This window comes from Geotrypetes seraphini, chromosome 10 (genome assembly GCF_902459505.1).
Source record: "Geotrypetes seraphini chromosome 10, aGeoSer1.1, whole genome shotgun sequence".
NCBI lineage: Eukaryota > Metazoa > Chordata > Amphibia > Gymnophiona > Dermophiidae > Geotrypetes > Geotrypetes seraphini.
Window position 1 is genome coordinate 4,403,379 of NC_047093.1, and position 22,168 is coordinate 4,425,546.

General features: G+C 42.9%; 1 protein-coding gene across 1 annotated transcript in view; it reads right to left on the minus strand.

Moving 5' to 3' along the window:
- DNAH17 (dynein axonemal heavy chain 17) overlaps positions 1 to 22,168 on the minus strand; it is a 954,442-nt gene that overhangs the window by 718,160 nt on the left and 214,114 nt on the right. Inside the window, exon 19 of the mRNA XM_033960179.1 lies at positions 18,295 to 18,438. Within this exon, the coding sequence (XP_033816070.1) occupies positions 18,295 to 18,438 (144 nt within the window). The remainder of the gene's footprint in view (positions 1 to 18,294; positions 18,439 to 22,168) is intronic.

Sequence of the window (22,168 nt, forward strand, 5' to 3'; positions counted from 1 at the left end):
AGTGGAGGCTTTTTCTTGTTTTTAATCCAAGTATCCCACCTGGTTTCATGAGCTGAAAGCTTTTGGGTCATTGTATCTAAAGACTCACCAAAAAGTTCATCGCCTAAACAAGGAGCATTGGCCAAATGATCTTGATAATTAACATCCAGCTCAGATACTTGAAGCCAAGCCAAACATCGCATAGCTACAGACATGGAGGTAGCATGAGATGTAAGCTCAAAGGTATCATAAATAGAACAAACCAAAAAACTTCCTCAATTGCAACAATGAAGCAACTACTGCTGCAAAAGAGGAACTTTACGCTCAGGCAAGTATTTCTATAGAGCAGACACTTGTTGTATTACACTTGTTGTATTAAGTATCTGAGGTAAAAAGAAAAATGGAAAGCATAATTTCCAGACCTATTGGCGAGTGTGGAATTCTGGAATAAACACTTACCAAAACGGTCCATTGTTTTACCCTCTCTGCCAGGAGGGACAGAAGCATAAACACTGGCACCAGCAGATTTTTTGAGTGTAGACTCCACCAAAAGTGACTCATGAGGAAGCTGAGGCTTATCAAACCCAGGAAGAGCCACCACTCTGTAGAGGGAGTCCAGTTTATGAGGATCCCCTGGAACAGTCAAAGGAGTTTCCAAATTTTTATAATAAGTCTCCCTGAGAATATCATGAAGAGGGAGCTTAAGAAACTCTTTAGGAGGCTGCTCAAAATCTAATGCATCCACAAATGTTTTAGATTTTTTTAGAATCAGATTCCAGAGGGATGGAAAGTGCCTCTGACATTTCCCTCAAAAATTTTGAGAAAGAGGTCTGTTCAGGCTTCAAAATAGGCTCTCTAGAAGAAACATCACCATCAGAAGAAGCCTCATCTTCTCTCAGGATAGGTTCCTCAGAGTCCTCCCAGAGATCCGAGTCCTTCGTCGGTGGAAGATGGGAGGTGGGTGTCAAGGGCTCAACATGCTTGAGCTTCCTCAGTGATTTGCCTGATTTGACCGACATCGTCTCAGGAGATGCATAAGATGTATAAGAAGATCAGGAGATGTATAAGAAGAATGTCGAGCTGAATCAGACATCGCACCCGAAGGTAATACTGTCGACACCAAAGACATTTTTTGAGACGGTGTCGGGGCAGTAAAGACTGGCTCAACAAAAGTCGATGCCGGAATGGACGGCTCAGACCTGGTCGGTGCCGCTAAGGTCGATGCTGAAACCATCTGCTCAGAACGAACTGGCACTGGAGGAAACAGTGTCACTAGCACTGGAAGCAAAATTTGCAATTGCTCTCGTAACTGGACTTTAAGCACGGCAGCAATTGTGTCCTTGAGAGACTGCACCAGTACCGCTTGCCTTTTTGCCGGTACCTTTGGTGTTGCTCTACGCTCTGGAGATAAGGAGGCCAATGACGAGGCACTCACCTCTATTGAAGCTGAGCGTTTTTTAGGACGCTTCAAGGTCAGCAGGACTTGGCTCACTGCAGTAGTGACCTGAGGACCTGTAAGGGTAGGGGAAGGCTTCTTAGCCAGCTTACTCATGCGACACTGTGGGGGAATCCTGCGATGTCGAATGATGTGAAGTCGACTTCGGTGTGGACTCCGATGCCGGGACCGATGCCAAATCACCTTCCATAGCGGACCCGAACAGCAAACGTTGTTGAATCTGGCAGTTTCTGAGGGTCCTCTTCTGAAGAGAAGAACAAGGGGTGCAGGATTCAGCCCTGTGGTCTGGCCCTAGACACTGGAGACACCAGCGATGCGGGTCCGTGACCGTTCGCACTTTTTAAAACTCTTAGACGGTTGGGACATGGAGGAAAAAATAGCCTCAGTGAAATCGAAGGTCAAGGTTTGAAGCTTAGAACAGGCCCTGCAGGGCCGAGAAAAAGTAAAAAAAAATTTTTTTAACTTGAAATGAAAAAGAAAAGATAAAGGAACAATATATGAAGAAAAAAGTATAAAATAAAGCCATGTGAGTAGGAAGGCAGCAAAAATTAATGCACGCGACTGAAAAGCGACTTCTTAGCTCTGCGTAAACTAGAAAACTGAGGGACCGCGCGCCTACATCAGGCGGGAAGGCACTCACGCATGTGCAGTGCGGGCAGCTGAGAACTTTCCAAGTTCTTAAAGTGGTCCATACCGGGGGCTCCGTGGTGACATCACCCATTAGTGAGAATATATGCCTGCTTGAATTGGGATAACTGTGCTTTATCCTAGGACAAATAGGCAGCATATTCTCACATGTGGGACTCCCTAGCTGCCAGGTTCTGTCATGGAAGAATGTTGTATAAGGTTGGTCTAACACAGCGGTCTCAAACACACGGCCCACGGGCCGCATGTGGCTCTCCAGATGCTATTTTGCGGCCCGCAGTCTGGACTCGATGATCAACATCAGAGAGGCTTTTGACGCAGGCGTGGATCTCGCGAGGAGCTGCCACCCGCGGCTTTGAACGGAACGATCGACTGGGAGCCGGCCAGACACGCTGCTGCTCCACAAGGAAGGGAACGGAAGGAGAGGGGAAAGAGAAATGCTCTGCTGCATATGAAAGGAGGACCCTAGGGAAATGCTGCTGCTGCTGCACAGGGAAAGGGAGAGGGAGGGAAGGGGGAAGAGAAATGCCTCTCCTGCACAGGAAAGAGGGGAGGGAAATGCTGCTTCTGTTGCTGCTGCACCCAATCGGGGAAAGAGAGGGAAGGAAGGAGAAGGAAGACAAGGGAGAGGAGAGGAACAAGAGATGCCAAGTTCATGGAAGGGAGGGAAGGAAAGGAGATATCAGAACATAGAGGGGGAGGGAGAAATGCCAGGGCATGGGGGGAGGGAAGGACACAGATGCCAGACCAGGGGAAAGGAAGGAAGGAGGGAGGGAGAGAAAGGAAAGAGATGTCAGACATGGAAACAGGACGGAAGAAGAGAGAGAGATAGGAAGGGAAGGTAAAACATGGAAACGTAGATTTTGTTGGGTTTTTTTTTTTCCACCATGAAAATTTATTGAAAGTTTATATAACACAAGAAGGGACAGAAAGGTTAACAGACAATGGAACAACAATAGCATCAACAAGCTTCAGAATAAACAAAATAATATCAATGTACGAAATTTAAGAAGCAAGTCAAATACACGAATTTCAATAATAGAATAATTGATAAAATATCATAGGGGAGCAATAGAGTAGGGTAGATAAGCGAGGGAGGAAAGGAAGGAAATCAAAAGAGAGGAGCAAAGAGGGCAGAAGGTAGGAGGGGACAATCAATCTAATTGAAAGAAGGGAGAAAGAGAAAGGAGAGATCCCTCAGAGGCCCAAGAAAAGGAGAGAAAGAGAAAGAAGAGAGAAGAGAACAGCAGTAAATTAGAAAAATGGAAAGAGATATAATTATAAAATGAGAATATGGATCTAAAGAGAATCCAAATAGTCTATAAAAGCGGCCCATTTAGTAGAGAATTTAGAAGACAGGGGCGAAATAGAGGAAATCAATGACTCACGTTTATGTTGAAGTAGTACCGATTGGAACTAGAAATGTACTGAGAGCGAATCAAATGATTTCCAATTGGAAAGAATAAGACGTAGAGCGATAATGAGTAGCGTGTCAAATAAAGAGCGCTGAGACGGGGGAATATTCAAATTAGGAGCCTCTGATTTTAGTACAATGATAGCAGAAGAAAGATCAAAGTTGAGTTTAAAGATTGAGCGAAAAATAGCCCATATTTCAGACCAGAAGGTTCGTAGAAGAGGACATTCAGATATCATATGGAGTAAGGTGCCAGGATGGGACTTACAGTTCCAACAGTGATTGGAGGGGAGAAGGCCAGCTATATGAAGTTTTTGAGGTGTCCAATTTGTCCTGTGGTGTAAAAAGAACATAGATTGAATCAAATTTGCAGATGAAATGGTTCTAAGAGTTTTAGACCAGAGGTTTGTCCATTGTTTGTTATGAATTGGATGTCCAAGATCAAGTTCCCAACATTTATGTAGAGAAGCGTCTGAGTGTATCATATGTGAAATAGATAATTTATAAAATTGTGATGCTGTGTGACCACTGGCAAGAAGTTTAGAACGAAGAATGAGCAGAGAGGGGGCTCCCGAAGAAAGTGTAGGTAGGATCTTAGATTTCTTAATGACACTAGTGAGTTGTACCCATTGGTTAAATGCCGAAGGCGGGAGAGAAAATTTGTTACATAGCTCTGCAAAAGTGAGAAGTTGCAAGGTCGGTGTGCAGATGTCAGCTAGGGACCAGATCCCAAGTTTTGCCCATTGAGGCCAAAGAAAAGGTTTTTTGGCTATTAGGAAATGTGGATTGTGCCAAATAGAGATTAAAGGAGACGTAGTAATAGAAATATCCAATGATTTGTCTAATTCAAGCAAACACGACACTGATTGAGAAATAATAAGATTAGTCTTAAGAAGGCGAGCGTGAGATGTCAAAAAGGCAACAAGTGAAGGAGAAAAGGTACATAAGGTGTGCTCCAGATCTAACCAAAGAGAACAATAATCAGGGGTCAGAGAGAGCCAGCGGCTAGATTGCTGTAGTATAAAAGCTTTGTGATAAGTAAAAAAGTCAGGTAATAAAACTCCTGCTCTATCTTTTGGGGCCTTTAATTTTTTTAAGGGCAATTTTGGGAGGTTTACTACTCCAAATGAAATTGGAGATATGTTTATCAATGGATTTGTAAAATGAGTTTGAGAATAATCTTGGAATCATACTAAGTATAAAATTAATTTTAGGAGCAACAACCATTTTAATAGTTTCTATTCTGCCCCACCAGGAAAGATGTAGAGGGTGCCAAGATTGCAGTAGAGATTTAGTGAAGGAGATAAGGTGATCACTATTGTGATGAATCGTAGCAGACAGAGTAGGATAGAGATCGATTCCCAAATATCGGATGTGAGAGGGAGACCAAAGAAGGTGATAAGGTTGAACCATGGCCGAAAGGGAGTGAGTGTTTAGAGGTAAAACTTCAGTTTTATGTTGGTTGAGCTTATATCCAGAAAACATGGAAAAGGAGTGAATTAAGTCAAACAAAGCCGGAAGAGAACAATCAGGATTGGGGAGGTAAAGCAGCACATCATCCGCGTATGTAGACAATTTATATTCAGAATCATTATGAACTATACCAGATATTTTTTCACAAGAACTGATGGCAAGAAGAAGAGGTTCTAGAGCTATATTGAAAAGGTAAGGGGAAAGGGGACAACCTTGTCTAGTGCCCCTAAGATAACATTAATATCTCAAGCACCTGGAGGAGGCCTGATTGGTGGTTTGGTATAAAAAAGGCCTTTCATGAATCTGGAAACTAGAGGATTTTCTGATAATGGCTTTTTATCCAGAGGTATATGAAAAGCCTGAGATGTCTTATCTGTCTGTCTGTCCAAATTAGATTGTAAGCTCTTCTGAGCAGGAACTGTCTAATGAATATTAAATGTACAGCGTTGCGTACACCTTTCAGCACTATAGAAATAATAGTAGTAGTAGTAGTAGCAGCAGCAGCAGCACTGAGGTGAACTCTGACCGATGTAGCTTTGAGTCCCGAGTTAGAGAGATAGAGAAGATAGTCCAGATGTGATGAGAGAGGACAAGTGATTGGATCCAGTGAGTGAAGATTACATCAGACTGTGAAGTGAGCCCATTTGAAATAGAAACATAGAACATAGAAACATAGAAAGATGACGGCAGAAAAGGGCTACAGCCCATCAAGTCTTCCCACTCTACTGACCCACCCCATTAAGTCTGGGTGCTGATGACTTAGTTCCTTAGCTCGACCCTCGTAGTGATCCTACGTGGATGTCCCATTTATTCTTAAAGTCGAGCACGCTGGTGGCCTTGATCACCTGCATCGGAAGTTTGTTCCAGTGATCCACCACCCTTTCTGTGAAGAAGTACTTCCTGGTGTCACCATTAAAGTTCCCTCCTCTGAGTTTGAGTGCTTGCCCCCTTGTGACCGATGGTCCTTTGAGAAGGAAGATGTCGTTTTCCACCTCGACACGTCCTGTGAAATATTTAAATGTCTCAATCATGTCCCCCCTTTCCCTGCACTCCTCTAGAGTATAGAGCTGCAATTTGCCCAGTCTTTCTTCGTATGAGAGACCCTTGAGTCCGGAGACCATTCTAGTGGCCATCCGCTGGACCGACTCGGCTCGAAGCACATCTTTACGGTAATGTGGCCTCCAGAATTGCACACAGTACTCCAGATGAGGTCTCACCATGGCTCTGTAAAGTGGCATTATGACTTCAGGCTTGCGGCTGACGAAGCTTCTCTTGATACATCCCATCATTTGCCTTGCCTTGGATGAGGCCTTCTCTACTTGTTTGGCAGCCTTCATGTCTGCACTGATGATTACTCCCAAATCCCGTTCTTCTGAAGTCCTAGCTAGTGCTTCTCCATTCAAGGTGTATGTTCTGCATGGATTTCTGCTGCCAAGATGCATGACTTTACACTTCTTAGCGTTGAAGCCCAGCTGCCATGTTGAGGACCAGTTTTCCAACATGATCAGATCCTGCGTCATACTACCCTTGAGACTGCTTTCACTTACTATATTACACAGTTTGGCGTCGTCGGCGAACAGTGCTACTTTACCCTGAAGCCCCCGGGTTAAATCCCTTATGAATATGTTGAAAAGAGATGGTCCCAGGACTGATCCTTGCGGCACTCCGCTAGTCACCTCCGATGTCTCAGAGAGGGTGCCGTTGACCACCACCCTCTGAAGTCTTCCACTCAGCCAATCATAGACCCATGCAGTTAGTTTCTCACCTAACCCCATCGATTTCATCTTGTTTAATAGTCTACGGTGCGGGACACTGTCAAAAGCTTTACTGAAATCCAAGTACACCACGTCCAGAGACTCTCCCGAGTCTAGCTTTCCTGTCACCCAGTCAAAGAAGCTGATAAGATTGGATTGGCATGACCTGCCCCTAGTGAATCCATGTTGACAGGGATACCTCAGATTTCCCTCATCCAATATCGTGTCCAATTTACCTTTAAGTAAAGTTTCCATAAGTTTACACACTATTGATGTGAGACTCACTGGTCTGTAATTCGCAGCCTCCGCTCTGCAACCCTTTTTGTGCAGAGGAACAACGTTGGCTGTTTTCCAGTCCAGGGGGACTCTCCCCGTACTTAGAGAGAGATTGAAGAGCATGGCTAACGGTTCTGACAGAACATCGCATAGCTCTCTGAGCACTCTTGGGTGCAAATTGTCCGGTCCCATGGCTTTGTTCACCTTGAGTTTTGACAGTTCTCTGTAAACATCAGCTGGTGTGAACTCAAAATTCTGAAATGGGTCTTCCATGCTTTGCTTTGCTTCCAGACGTGGCCCGTGCCCTGGTGCCTCGCATGTAAAGACTGAACAGAAGTAATCATTTAGTAGTTTGGCCTTATCGGAATCTGTTTCCACATAGTTCCCTTCTGGCGTTCTAAGGCGTACTATCCCGTTTGCGTTCTTTTTCCTGTCGCTAATGTATCTGAAGAAAGTTTCAAGTTTCAAGTTTATTAGTTTTTCATATCCCGATCATAAAGCAAATATCTGACCGGTTAACAATAAAAATTTAAAATAGAAGAATAAGAACTAGTTAATAGTGTATTAAAGGATATAGGGAAAACATATTAAACATATACAGACAAACACGACCGTGAGGATGAATGGGGAGGAGGGGAAAAGTTACATAATATTAGGAGAAATGATATAGTGGGAAGGGAAAAAACATGGAGGGTAATTGTGCGTGATGTTATGAGATGCCCTAATGTAAAAGATGAGAATTATGAGAGTGTTGAAAATTTAATAGATGAAGTAAAGATTAGGATTTGGTAAAGGCATCTTGGAATAGGAAAGTTTTAAGATTGGTTTTAAATTTTAGTAGATGATTTTCGTCACGAAGAAATTGAGGGAGAGAATTCCATAAGGTTGGAGCAGTAATAGCAAAGTTAGTTTTCCTAGTATAGTAGGACTCTTTTAGAGACGGAATAAAAAGAAGTTTTTGATCGGTGGATCATAAGGATCGGGGAGAGCTTTGGGGAATTAATAATTTATCGAGGAATAAAGGTAAGTGAGATTGTTTGATTTTGAAGGTAAGCAGTAAGATTTTGTAGGTTATACGATGCGTGACTGGGAGCCAATGAGCTTCTTTAAGAAGAGGGGTGACATGTTCAAATTTACCTATTTTGTAGACTAGTTTTATTGCAGTATTTTGTATAAGTTGCAACCGTCGAAGTTCTTTTTGAGGTAGTCCATTTAACAAAGAATTACAGTAATCTAAATGCAAAATGACTAGGGAATGAATGAGGATGTTAATTGAATCATTATTTAGAATAGAACTGAGTGAACGGATGATGCGTAATTTAAAGAAACAGGTTTTTACTACTGAGATTTGTCTCCTTTCTTAATGTTCTTCGCTAGAGTTTCTTCCATTTGAAGTTTGGCCTCCCTGACTGCTGTTTTGACCGCTGCAGACTTTGTCCTGTATTCAATGTTTGCTTCTTTTTCCCCCATGCGTTTGTATGAGAGAAATGCTCTTTTCTTCTCTTTGACGAGGTGCGAGATCTCATCAGTGAACCATTGGGGTTTCTTTTTTCTTTGCTGTTTGGTTACCGATTTAATGTAGCGTTTAGTTGCCTCATGAAGGGTTGATTTCAAGGTTGACCACATAGCTTCCACATTATCAGTTACTTCTTGAACCTGGAGCGTCTGATGGACGAAATTTCCCATGTGTGTGAAGTCGGTGCCCCGGAAATTGAGTACCTTTGTTTTTGTTTGTGACCTAGGGAAGCCTTTCTTAAGGTTAAACCATACCATGTTATGGTCACTGGTGGCTAGCGTTTCTCCCACCGAGACCCCCGAGACGCTTTCCCCGTTCGTAAGTACCAGGTCCAGGATGGCAGCGCTTTGTGGAACGATTTCTAGAAGCTTCAATGATGGCTGACACTGGTGCAGAAAGTGGAAAAGCATTTACTGATTGGGATAGAGATACCATGCTGTGAGTGCTAACCAACATAAGATTGGGATGGAGAAGAGAGCTTTCATTCCGTGTTACCATGTTTCCCTGAAAATAAGACCTACCCCAAAAATAAAACCTAGTGGTCAGCAGCCACGCTTCCTCCGCCTCCGAACCCCCACTGACCCTCCATCCTTCTCTCCCAACCGAACCTCGCCAACCACGACCATAGATACCTTCCGGCAGAGCAGCATCGGGCCAGCAACACTCTAAACAGGCTGCTTCGCAGCCTTCTCACTGGGGAATTCTCTCTGCTGTGTCACTGATGATGTCATCAGTAACACGGCACCCAGAAGGCCCCGGTGAGAAGGCCACAAAGCAGTCTGTTTAGAGTGCTGCTGGCATGACGCTGCTCTGCCAGAAGGTATTTATGGTTGCGGTCAGTGGGGTTCAGATGGGAGAGAAGGTTGGAGGGTCAGTGGGGGTTCAGTGGTTCAGCTGTGCGGCGGGGGTGGCAGCGGGTGCTCAAGGGTTCTTCTGCACAAGGGATGGGAGAGAGGGAAGGATGACAGCTGGGCAAGGTTATGCTGCATGAGGGAAAGGAGGGGGGATAGGAGGGAAGGATAGAAGCTGAGCAAGGGTTCTGCTGCACAGGGGGATGGGAGGGATAGAAAGATGCTGCAGAGGAAAGGCACGAGGGGATGGGTGAGAGGGGAGGAAAGATGTTGCACATGTGGGGGAGAGAAAGAAAAGAGGAAGAATTGGGGTGAAGGACAGGAAGGGAGAGATGATAATTTACATGAAAAAAATAAGCCCTACCCGAAAATAAGACCTAGTGTGTTTTTTGGACCCCAAATTAATATAAGACACTGTCTTATTTTCGGGGAAACACGGTAGTAACAGTGTGTGATAGGATTTTGTAGGAGAAGAGGAAACCCTAGTTGACGGGGCCACTGAGGCACTATGAGAATCATGGTGGCTTGTTCCTGACAAAGTATGAATAAAGTCTTCCTAATTAGAGGTATTGGAGGGAAGACATACAGAAATTTCTCCTGCCAGCTAAGGAGGAAGGCATCCAACTCCAGACTACTGGGAGTGTAGATCTGGAACAGAAGACTGCAAGTTTGTGATTATGGGGGGGAAGCAAAGAGATTTATTTCTGGAGTGCCCCAATCGTTGAATATCTCATGTAAAACAGCAGAGTTGAGTGACCATGAGGTTATAGGAGTCTGCTCATTTTGTCTGCTAAGATATTCTGTTTCCTTGCTAGATAAACCACTTTCAGAAATATGTTGCAAGGAATTGCCCATGACAAAATCCTGATCGATTCTTGACAAAGTGAGCAAGACCCATTGCCTCATTGTTTGTTTACATAGTACACAGCTACTTGTTTGTTTGCTCAAATGAGAATTATTTGATTGAGATGGTGATTTTGGATCATGAAAAGAGCATTACAGATTGCTGGAAGCTTCAGGAGACTGATGTGGAGAGTTTTTTCTTGAGGATTCCAGCTGCCTTGAGTATGGAAGCCATTGAGATAAGCTCCCCAAGCAAGCAAAGAAGCATCTATTGCTAATATCTTTATGTGGTGGAATGTGAAATAGAAGGCCCCTAGACAGATTGGCCGGTGATAACCATCACTGAAAAGATTGACAAACTGTTGATGTGACTTATAATTGTTGAGATAGTGTATCAGTGGATTGAAATCATTAGGTTCAGACTGTCCACTGAGGGTCTCTGAGATGTAGACAGGCAAAAGGAGTTACATGAACTGTAGATGCCGTGTGACCTAGGAGATGCATCATTTGTTATGCTGTGATGCGCTGAAGGGTGGAGACCTTTTGGCAGATATGGATGAGAGTGTTGAAACTCTTGCGGCAAAAAGGCATGAGCTTGAGTTGTATCTAAGAATTTGAATGGGTTGTAAATGAGATTTCTGGTAACTGACTGCAAATACAAGAAGTTTTAGTAGACGCATTGTTGAGTTCATGGCATGGTGAACTTGTTGAGATGTTGGGGTCTTGATCAACCAGTTGTCTAGATAAGAGAACACATGGAAACCATAAGAGTGGAGGATTGAATCCACTACTACTAAGCATTTCGTGAATATTCTGTGTACCGGAAGTGGCTTGTTTCCACTCGAAAACGAAGATATTTCCTTTGGGCTGGGAGAATGGAAATGTGTGTATAGGTTTCTTTGAGATCTAGAGAGCAGAGACAATCATTTGTTTGTTTATTTCTCACCCGCCCTTATCCAGGGCGAATTACATATTAACATACAAAATAAAAGATTTACATTTATCGTACAAAACACTTCAAAGACACACTAACAAATTACATACTTACATATCAAATCAAAATACATATAACATACATGTTGCATCAACAACAAATTTCATTTAAGGCCAAAACTGGCCAAACCCACACATACATCAAAATATAAAATTCCATAAGTCATACAAGATTCCTCAGTAACAGACATCAATAAACCAAATAAAACAAACCAGACCATCTAACACTTCTGTGACCAGCACTCAGCTGTAACAGTAGTAAGAGGGTTCCCAGAGAGACCATACAAAATTTCTCCTTCACTAAGTATTTGTTGAGAGCATGGATATCTAGAATTGGATGAAGACCTCTGGTCTTTTTTTGGTATGAGGAAATATTTTGAGTAGTTCCCTTGGCCCCTCTTCTGCTGAGATAAAGTACTTGTTCAATGGCATTGAGCTGGAGGAGGGGCGAGAGCTCTTGATGAAGGAGGGTCTTTTGATGGGACTTGAAAGACGACTCTCTTGGAGGATTGTCTGGAAGATTTTTCTGAAAACAAAGGGCTTAGCCCAGTCTCACTACTTGAAGGACCCAGTGGTCTGCTGTTGTTTTAATAAACTTGAAACTTGATGAAGGACCATCGCTGGTAAAAATGAGTGTGAAAGCCTCCTATAGGGAGAGTAAGAGGTATGGGTTGCAGAATACTGGTTAGGATGAAGTAAAAAAGATGGTTGAGAATTTTGTTGAGACTGAATTTGTGATTTTTGACATCTCTGCTGCCTAGGACGCTTCTGCTGTGGAGCTCGAGAGGAGGTAGAAGGTGGAATATACCTCCATTTAGAGCAGTAGGAAGAGTGTTTGGGGTTGTAATACCGTTTAAGGTTTAGAAGACTTTGAGGTTGAAAGTGTTGTCATAGAGTTCTCATGTCTTAAATTTTTGAGTAACTTCTTTAATTTTGTACCCAAACAAATCGTCTTCTAGACAGGGGATGTTAGCCAAATGTTCTTGAATATTAGCATTAAGGTCAGAAACTCGAAGCCAGGCCTGCCTCCTCATGGTGACAGAAACTGCTGAGGTTCGTGAAGTGACATCAAAAGCGTTGAATACTGAATGAGCCATATATTTTCTGGTTTCAAAGAGATCATTAGCAATGTGTTGAATTGAATCTAGATAGTTTGGTGTGATATATTGTTCATATTCAGACAATGTGAGGGATTAAGACTGCAGTTATGCCATTGGGCAGTATGGGGCTTGGACTGACTGCAGTTAAGATAAGTGTAGGCTGTTTGTTATTTATTCACAACTTTAAGTTTTCATAATAGAAAGTTTTATAAATCATATAAAGGATGTTTGTGATTATATTGAATTTTCACTAACATGAGCACTATTCTTGCAAGAGAGGTTTTTCAGGATCAATGATTGAAATCTGGAACCATTAAGTCTTGATTGTGGTTCTTTTCTGTATATCAAGCAGGTTTCTGAGATCCTTTTCCTCTCTGTTAATTTTGCTTGCTGCGCAGCACAATTGGATTGTATGCAGTTTTGGTTGGTCCAGGACTACTTCTGTTCTAGACTGGAATCATTCAGAAAGAGAGACTTCCACCTTTCCCAGTTGTAAGCTAAGAAGAAGCTATGGAAAGGACTGGAGAGTGTATGAGAATATCAAGGGGATGACTGGTCTCTGCTGGGCTGTTAAGCCAACCTCATATACTGAATATATTGTGGAACTCAGTGTTGGGATAGAGTAGAGTCATGTGATAAATGAAGACTGAAATGTGGAACTGAATTAATACTCTAAGAATTAAGAGACTGTTTTGCCTTCCCTGAGCCTGTAAGAGAACAGTCTCAGATCTGGAAAAAGAATGAAAGAGTGTACCTTCCAACCATATCTGCTTGGGTGTTTTTGTGTGAGTGTGCACGGGCATATAGGAAAACCCAGACTGGATCTGCCACAGACAGCTTTTGAAATAGAGCTTTCATGTAGAAAGCCATATAAAAATTATAACTTAGAATCCTGCTGGTTAGCATGGAGCTCTGAAAGATTCGACGTGCAAACTTGTCCAGAGTTCTAGCCTCTTTTTCAGGTTGGATTCTGTATAGAGTGCCTAGATTTTGGGGAGCTAATAAGGGTGTCTCCCAGTTCTTGAATGTGGCCTCTTTCATTAAATTATGAAAAGGAAGCTTCAGGCAGGCCTTAGGCCACTCTTTGTATTCTAAAGCATCCATGAGTTCAGCTCTGGGCTCAGATTCAGACTCCATCTTAATTGGTAAGGCAAGACTCATCTGTCTAATAAATTTATAAAAGACAGATTCTCCAGTAGTGACCTTCTGCAAGAAGGAGGACGAGAAGGGACAGATGGGATGCCATAAGATTCCTCAGCAGATAGCTCTGGGTGATCCGAAGAGCACTGAGATAGATCAGAATCAAATTATTTGATGCTGTAGCTCAGAGATGGAGAACTTCGAGGCGGGCATTGAGGCAATGGTCTAAATGAATGACGACGCTGGAGGATGTTCTCTGTGATGATTTTCGGTGTCAGTGTCGAGATATTGAATGTCTAGAAAGTGAGAAGGAACTGTGCTTCCTAGAAAACGCAGGTCTTCTTAACACCAAATATTGCCTTTGTGGAGTCACAAGACTGGGCTCTGGTTGGTAATTGAGAGTGTTGCTCCAACTAGGCTGCTACTGGATACATCGAAACAGGCACTTGAACTGTGTGCTTCTGTAGCATCCCAGCCAACTCCTTTTGTACAAGTTCCCTGATCTGGTCTCGTAGTGTAGGGAGCAGTACCAAGGGTGCAGGCTGTGGCTGGGTGACAAGGCATTGGTAACCTCAATGCTGAGGCACACCTCAAGGGAGACACCAGCTGTAGTGATGGTGACCTAGTGTCAGTGCATTGAAGCTTAGAATGTGTTGATGGTATGGATGCATGAGACGCCACCAACATATGCCTGGAAGGAGAAAGATGGTTGTGCTTCTTAGCCTTTCTACATACTTCTAATGGCAGTGCTGTTGAAGAGGTTGATTGAGAGTACTCTGTCGGCACTGGTACTGATGCAGAAGATTGTTTCTGTATATCGCTGTCAGATTCTGCAGACATGTTCTAGGTTCCCGAAGTCCCAAGACGGTTTTCGAATTGAAGTTGTGTAGTCTTAAGGGACAATTTTTGCTATTTGGATACACAGGCAAGAGTCAGGACAGTACTGAGGATCAAGGCACTGAACACACCAGTTATGTGGGTCAGTGACAGAAATGGTCTGGTTACACCAAGCACACTGCTTAAAGCCCCTAGAAAGTTTTGACATCAAGAGGGAACACTGCTGAGGACAGATCAAAGGACTCAATGGTCCAGGGATGTCGAGTAGTTTTTATACAAAAAAACCTTGGTGCTTCTGACACAAAAACAGGCTGGAAAGAGCTCGAACGTCCAAAAATCAATCAAAAATGAATTTTGTCAACCGAATTGAAAACAAAATAATAAATTAAAAATATATGAAGGAAAAAGAGAATGAAAAGGCAAAAAACCTGAAAATGTTTGACACGTGTAGAGAAAACTACAAAGTACAGCTTTTCAGCTCCATGAAAACCAGAACTGATGGTTCCATGAGCCAACATCGGGTGGGAAGGCACTGGTGCAAGCTATGGAACGGGCAGTCTCGAGACTTTTCAGTCTTTTAAAGTGACAGTATACTTTTGCACTGTCTGAACTGGGTTCCGTGAAGATGTCACCCACATATGAGAATATGCTGCCTGTCATAGGATAACGGTAGCTATTATGAAAAGGGTCTACACAGAAGTTAAGCAGGGTGATCATGAAAAAATTTGGTATGGCTTAAAAAGAAGATCCTATGAAGGCAGAGACTGATTGCAAACTGCCTAGATACTGGTCAATAGTAAGTATTTCAATGTGTTGTTTCAGCACATGCTAGCATCAGAGATATATATAAATAAAAAACAAAGTTGACTATGTCATTTCCATATGAATTTTAAAAGGTTAGCCTAGTCTGAAAGGTATTAGAATTTCTTGAGGGAACAAATGAAGAGTCTTTCTAGACGGATGAAGGCAATACTGATGAGATTTACAATGATGAATCTGAATTAAGATGAAGGTTTGCCTTTGAAAGGTTACATTACATTATATTTAATGCTTCTAACCCACACAAGCCTTTCAAGTTCAGCACAGTTTGCAATAATAAAAACAGTCCAGGTCATACCTGGAATATTGCAATTCTCATTTCATAGTAGCAGTATTTATTAAATAACAAATTTATAGAATAAATGAGACTAACAATTTGCAAAATATTTTGTAATTGGGAAAGAGTTCCATCGTTTTGCTAACAAATATGCAAAACACTTCAACAAACTACTCTTATAAACTGCATATTTTACCGAAGAAAAACTGAGGGTCAAGTAATATCTAGCTTGGCTTGCAGATAGATGTGATTTGTGGACTTATATCCCACCAAATCCTTTTAAGTGAAGTTCGAGGCAAGTTACAGTAAATAATTAATGCAACATAATCTTTAATATACACTTCTCCCTCAGGTATCAATGAGCATATAGGAAAAAATAATCTGATGAGATCAAGCCAGCATGGTTTCTGTAAAGGCCGATCATGCCAGACGAATCTACTGCATTTCTTTGAGGGGATAAGTAAACAATTGGACCAAGGTGACCCCGTAGACATCGTATATCTAGATTTCCAAAAAGCCTTCGACAAGGTGCCCCATGAACGCCTACTGAAGAAACTGTGGAGTCACGGGGTGGAAGGGGACGTGCACAGATGGATCAAAAATTGGCTGGCGGGCAGGAAGCAGAGGGTAGGAGTAAAGGGGCACTACTCTGACTGGATAGGGGTCACAAGTGGTGTTCCGCAAGGGTCAGTGCTGGGACCACTGCTGTTCAATATATTTATTAATGATCTAGAAACGGGGATGAAGTGCGAAGTTATCAAGTTCGCAGATGACACAAAACTCTCCAGCAGGGTCAGAACTGTTGAGGAATGCAAAGAACTGCAGAGCGACCTGAACAAACTGAGTGAGTGGGCAAAAAAATGGCAGATGAGCTTTAATGTGGAGAAATGTAAGGTCTTGCATATAGGGAAGGGGAACTCCATGTACAGCTATACGATGGGAGGGAGGGTACTCGGGGAAGGCAGCCAAGAAAAAGATCTGGGGGTATTGGTGGATAACACAATGAAGCCGGCGGCGCAATGTGCAGCGGCTTCAAAAAAAGCGAGCAGAATGTTGGGCATTATCAAAAAAGGTATCACTACCAGAACGAAGGAAGTTATCCTGCCACTGTATCGAGCAATGGTGCGCCCACATCTGGAATACTGCGTCCAATACTTGTCGCCATACCTCAAGAAGGACATGGCAATACTCGAGAGGGTCCAGAGGAGAGCAACAAGGATGATAAAGGGTATGGAGAACCTTTCATATGCCGAACGGTTAGACAGGCTGGGGCTCTTTACCCTGGAAAAGCGGAGACTGAGAGGGGACTTGATAGAGACTTATAAAATCATGAAAGGCATAGAGAAGGTGGAGAGGGACAGATTCTTTAGACTAGCAGGGACAACTAAAACAAGAGGTCATTCAGAAAAACTGAGAGGAGACAGATTTATAACGAATGCAAGGAAGTTCTTCTTCACTCAACGGGTGGTAGACACCTGAAACGCGCTTCCCGGAGAGGTGATAAGACAGAGTACAATTCTGGGGTTCAAGCAGGGACTGGATGACTTCCTGGAAGCGAAGGGGATAACAGGGTACAGATAGAGGTTTACCTTACAGGACATTGAGCGAATATGGTATGGACATTTTAGGTAGGTAGGGAAAACTTTCAGGTCATGGACCTGGGGGGCCGCCGCGGGAGCGGACTGCCGGGCACGATGGACCCCTGTTCTGACCCGGCAGAGGCAATGCTTATGATCTTATGTTCTTATGTTATTCATGGGGGTTAGGGGCAGAGCCAGACTGCGAAGTGTGAAAAATTGCAAATAACTTTGTGCCAGCTCTGACCCAACCCCGAACCTTATCTGGTGGTCTCTGCCTCTGATCGCCTCCCTCCATCCGTGTTGCATGTTTGGGGGGGGGGGGGCCAGTGCGGGTGCTTCAGTCTCCTCTTTCCTCGCTTCGGTGTCGGGCCAGGGGAGTGAAGAGGAGGCGGCGGGAGGATGCAGGTAAGAGGCGCTTGCCGGGGGGGTTAATAAAGGGCATCCCCGGAACCTTACCTGGTGGTCTAGTGGTGAAGCGGGGCAGGAGCGATCTTCCTATGCTCCTGCTCCGTGCAGAGCCGTCATCAGAATGGCTGCCGGGAGTTCCCGTTGTAGTCTCGATTCACCACTAGACCACCAGGTAAGGTTCCGGGGAGTCTTGGATGGCTTACAAATAGCCAAAAAATGAAAACAGGTGTTTTGTTAAAAAAAATTGCGAATAACCGAATCCACAGATACTGAAACCGCAGATTCGGAAGGAGAAGTGTAACAGCAGTCAATGCAGTAATGAGATGAATTGGGGAAATTCACTGCTTATTGCTAGGTTAAGCAGCATAAAATCTGTTTTTCTCCTTGGGATCTTGCCAGATACTTGAGACCTAGGTTGGCCACTGGGCTTGTTGGACCTTTGGTCTGTCGTTCCAGTATTGCAACTCTTATTTTCTTAGGTGAACTTAGAGCTAAGAATGAGCAATTGTAATAGTATGTGCAAAACTAACTCATTTGGAGATATTGCACTCAAAAAAAAAAAAAAAAAAGCAAGTGTCCAGATTTGCTCAAAAGAAATTTGGTAGCTTTAATATAACCTTACCATACCAGTCTCCTGGAAGCAGCAATCATTCATAAAGTTATTGCTGAAGAAAAAAAGGAAGCCCATTAAGGCCTCTGTTAGAAGGAGTGGGGGGGGGGATGGGAGAGTAATCATTCACCCAGGGCAGCAATACAGGTAGTAGCTGCATATTCACACTAGAACCCATTAAGCATCATTTTTGTGTGAATACTGATTTTGGACTATGTGCACACAAACATTTCTAGCATTTCAGCAATACAAGCAAACATATGCCCCCATATTGCACCTATATCTAATCAGGAATGGAGAGATAAGAAATCTTGATTACATACATCTGCTGACATATTTTCCAGAAGGAACTGTAAACTGGTGTCAATAACTTTGGAGAAGCCATCTAGAACTAAGCCATCCACATAGTCCACATAGTTCTTCCATATAGCACTTGTTATATTAGCCTTCAATAGCTCAGAATTTTCCTGCATAAAGAGAGAGGCTATCAGGATCAGCATCAAAGTGAAAGTACAATGAAGATCCAAACCTGTAAAATATGATCTAAGGACGGCAGTTCACCTGTCATTCAAATGGCTGATGTCATGCTCTTTCAAAGCTTTTTAATAAATTCAGTTCCTCTGGACATGTGCAATACTACTAGTGTAGGGTCATGAAATGGTTAACTGTTGTTTAAAATATTGCTCTGGCCTACATAGCTGAAAACAGTGTACAATCTACTGACCTCATCTGCCTAAAATGTATGTCCCTACCTTACCATATTGTAAGCTAAATAGATAAGAGTTTGAGCCATGATGTACCCTGCCCTTCTTTACATGTTCTGAAAATCAAAATCAAAATGTGCACCAAAGCAACAATATTAAAGTCCCACTAAGTATCAATTTGCCACCTGAGTTGAGAAATTTCAACACACAAGTTCCTCAGAATACCACACTAGATATTCGTGTGGTAGCCGTCCTCATAGGAACTCTTAAGTGTGTGAGTTTGCTATTTTTTAACATTTCATAAAGTGCAAGTGCTTCAATAAATAATTATCATTTTTGTTGTATTTTTAAATCGTTATCATTTTTGTTATATTTTTAAAGAATTACTGCAAAAGCAAATACTTAGCTTTTATAAAACTGGGTCTGCCTCAATCCCCACCATTGAGGCAGACCCAGTTTTATAAAAGCTAAGTATTTGCTTTTGCAGTAATTCTTTAAAAATATAACAAAAATGATAACGATTTAAAAATACAACAAAAATGATAATTATTTATTGAAGCACTTGCACTTTATGAAACGTTAAAAAATAGCAAACTCACACACTTAAGAGTTCCTATGAGGACGGCTACCACACGAATATCTAGTGTGGCATTCTGAGGAACTTGTGTGTTGAAATTTCTCAACTCAGGTGGCAAATTGATACTTAGTGGGACTTCTTTACATGTAACATTTAGAACTGTAAGATTTAGATAAGCAGAGAAATGAGCTAGTTTCCTATAGGACTATAAGTTGTAGCCCTGAACCTATCATAAGTGCTGGCTTAGAACCAATAATAATTGTAGAAAAGTTATAGAAGTAACAAATGAGAAGTTGTAGTTTTTGCATGTATTAGTTTGCATATGTTTAGTGAAAAGGGCATAAAAGTCAATGCATTTCCTGATTCTAACACTCTAGTAAGCAGGCTGTTCACTGTACTAGAGTCCGGCATGCTGTAATAAACCTCTTGTACTTTCTTCACGCCTCTGACTTTGTGTGTCCAAGTGACCTTTCACTAGGATTTATTTCTGTAACAAACTCCAATTACCGTGATCAGATGGTAGGCCCTGACCAACAGAAACCAAACCTCTTAATCAGACTTTGCACTGGTAAGTTGGTGTGCTCTGACCAAAAGACAAATCTAGCGCCCAAATCCAGTCCTTAAATCTCCTCTGGAGTGAGACCACCTTCATGGAAGACCAAGAGCTGACTTGGTATCTCCAAAGATTTGCTTAGGCTGGAACACTTGTTCTGAGTACTTGGCAGTTTCAGAGGAGCCTGCCTGTCTGCATGTATTCTGTGGTTCCCATAGAGACCCAAGTACATGAGCTTTTTTCAGATTCCCTAGGTCAGAAGTTCACGCACTCTAGATCAGTGATCTCAAACTCATGGCCCAGGGGCCACATGCGGCCCGCCAGGTACTAATTTTGAGGCCCTCAGTATGTTTATCATAAAAGTAAAATAAAACATTTTCTTGATCATATGTCTCTTTAGCTATATATTACAATATTATTAAGACTTAGCCATAAGGAAAGATTTATAAATTATAAAGAGTTTTACCTCATGCAAAATTGTCATTTCTTTAATAAGACATTAACTATTTTTTCTGAGGCCCTCCAAGTACCTACAAATCCAAAATGTGGCCCTGCAAAGGGTTTGAGTTTGAGACCACTGCTCTAGATCACATGTGTCAAACACAAGGCCTGTGGGCCTGCCTGGCTGTTTTGTGCAGCCCGTGGAGACTGTGCACCTGATACTACACTCTCCAGGAACCTCCTTGAGTTCCGAATCACCCAACTATCACCTCCCCGCCGCTGAAATTTAAAATCTTCGGGCAGCCGACACAAAGCCAGCCTCCTGCTCTCGGCCTGTCCCGGAAGTGTTTTTTCTGCAGCATCCTGCCTACGCAGGAAGAGGAAGTGCTGAAAAAAGAACACTTCCGGGACAAGCCGATGGCAGAAGGCTGGCTTCATGCTGACTGCCCGAAGATTTTAAATTTCAGCAGCGGGGAGGTGGTAGGTGGAAGAGTCAGGAATTGGGGATTGTTGTACCATAGGATCCAGCTGAGAGGGCTGGGGTTGGGAATGAGAGGACATGCTGCACAGGATGCGGGGGAGAGGGGTTGGGAAAGCAAGAAGGACAGATGCTGCATGGGCTGGGAGAGGGGTTGGGAAGGACAGAGGTTGCGTGGGCTGTGAGTTAGGAAAGGAGGGAAAGTGATGCTGCCGGTGGATGAGGGAAGAAGAAAATTCTTGGATATAGGTGTGTGGAGTGGGAGGGAAAGAGAGATGGTATACATGGGGAAGAGGGAGAATTGTTGGACATGATAGTGATGGAGAGGAGGGAGGGAGAAATGTTACACTGAGAGGGGAGATTACTTAAAGAAGGAAGAGATATCAGATTCCAGAGAAGGGTGATGGAACGAGGGAAGCAAAAGATAGATGTCAGACCACTGGAATGGGAAGGAGAGAGAGATGTGAAACCATGGAATGGAAGGGAAGGAAGGGAGAGAGATATGCCAGACTGCAGGAAGGAGAGATGCCAGACTGCAGAAAGAAGAGGCAAGCAGGAGAGAGATGTTAGACCTCGGGAAGAGAGAGGGAAGGAGAGAGAGATTCCAGGCTATGGGAAGGAGAGGAGAAAGATGCCAGACAATATGAGGGGGGAAGGGGGAAGACAGAGTTGTCTGATCATGGGAGAGAGATGAGATGGTGCACACAGGGATGGAGGGGAAGGGGAGACAGAGGGAGGAGATGGTGCACAGCAATGGGTGTGGCAGGGAAGAGATAAGATGACATGCTTCCTATTGATAGATGGGAATAGGGGAGAAGAATGAATGAGGAGATGGTACACATGGATAGATGGGAAGGGAAGACATTAAAAAGTAGATAGATTTTGAGAAGAAACCAGAAAAAAATTTAAGAAAGCTAAATATTAAAAGTTAATGCTAAAGATGGATGTATAGAACAAAACACAAAAAAAACCCCTCTCATCAATACTGGGCAAGTTTCTCAAATAATATCTTCATATAACATTTAAAGGCTTTTAAATATTTAAATGTGCTCATAAGCTCTTCAGCAAGGCGCCACAGCAGCAGTACAATGTCGCTGGAAAGGTGCTTGAATTTTAATCATAACACATTGCATGGAGCAAGGATTCTTGCTTCTACTGGAGTGGCAAATGTTATGGCTCTACAAAAGTTATTTAACAGTAGACCACTTATCTGAAAAGGTCAGTTCACGGCTCCAACACAGTCTGCGTTTCGCTACATTACATCAGGAAGCTGGAAAGATGAGCTTTTTATATTGATTTTATTTGCAATGTGCAGTGCCTAAGTCCTCTGGTCTACACACTTAATGTATGGCAGAAAGTGAAGGAGAGAAAAACAGTAAATGGATAAGGTGGCCTTGGATACACAGTTAAGAGCACAGACAGAAGGAAGTGTAGCCAGAGACTG